The sequence below is a fragment of the Bison bison genome, unplaced genomic scaffold (genome assembly GCF_000754665.1).
Source record: "Bison bison bison isolate TAMUID 2011002044 unplaced genomic scaffold, Bison_UMD1.0 scf7180017864167, whole genome shotgun sequence".
NCBI classification, from domain to species: Eukaryota; Metazoa; Chordata; class Mammalia; order Artiodactyla; family Bovidae; genus Bison; species Bison bison.
The window spans coordinates 7,608,336-7,609,139 of NW_011494739.1; the positions used below are offsets into that span (position 1 = coordinate 7,608,336).

Consider the following 804-nt stretch of genomic DNA (forward strand, 5'->3'; position numbering starts at 1 on the left):
GCAGCGCCCCCAGGGTGTTGGCCCAGGTGGCCGGTGCCGGGCCCAGGGTGTGGTTGCTCTGCTGGTCCACCTCCAGCCGGAGCATGTTCCCGCCTTTGGTCACTGCAAGCACAGCTTCCTTGTGGCCGGGCTGGGAGGTCTCTCACAAGCCACGGGGCCAGGGGCTGTTCACCCTGTTTCTTTGGCTTTAAGTCCCTGCCACCCTCCCCGCTGGGGGCCTGCGGCTGACCCCTGCTGAGTCAGTCCCTCCAGGCTTGACTCTGCCGCAGGTGAGGGTCAGGAGTGTCTCCGACCTCCCGCTGGGAGAGGCCCCGGCTCACCTGCCAGTCGGTGCCAGCGTCCATCACACAGTGCTGCGGGGTGTGTCACCAGCGTGGAGAACTCACCAGCGCCGTCGTTTGCCCACAGCAGGACCTGGGGGTGTGAGAGGTCAGGAGGCCCCTGCCAGCCCTGATCCCACCCCGAGGCTGCGGCTCACACCTGTCTTACCTGTTTCCCCAGCACCTGCAGCTCTAGGTACGGGGGCGTCTGGCCCCGGCCCAAGTGGAAGACCAGGCCGGTGGTTGTCTGGGGCCGCACCTCCAGCTCCAGGGCTACGTCGGGCAGTGTGGCCCCCAGGGTGTCTGCAAGGAGGAGCCGTGAGAGGAGGAGGGCTTTGGCCCCAGGCCCCACCCTTTCTGGGTATCACTATTCTGCCCCCCCGGCCACCCCAAGAGGACTGGGAGGGCACCAGTCAGAGACAGACCTAGAGTGACGGTTCCCCCGCTGCCTGTGAAGAACAGGCCCTTCTCCAAGGGCCCTGAG

The 804-nt window shown here is 66.9% G+C and overlaps 1 protein-coding gene across 1 annotated transcript in view; it reads right to left on the reverse strand.

The window, feature by feature from the left end:
- The window catches only part of LAMA5 (laminin, alpha 5), a 66,118-nt gene that overhangs the window by 688 nt on the left and 64,626 nt on the right, over positions 1–804 (reverse strand). The window contains exons 81-84 of the mRNA XM_010841913.1: positions 746–804; positions 490–623; positions 321–414; positions 16–102 (exon numbers count right to left, since the gene is read on the reverse strand). Coding sequence (XP_010840215.1) covers positions 16–102; positions 321–414; positions 490–623; positions 746–804 — 374 coding nt within the window. The remainder of the gene's footprint in view (positions 1–15; positions 103–320; positions 415–489; positions 624–745) is intronic.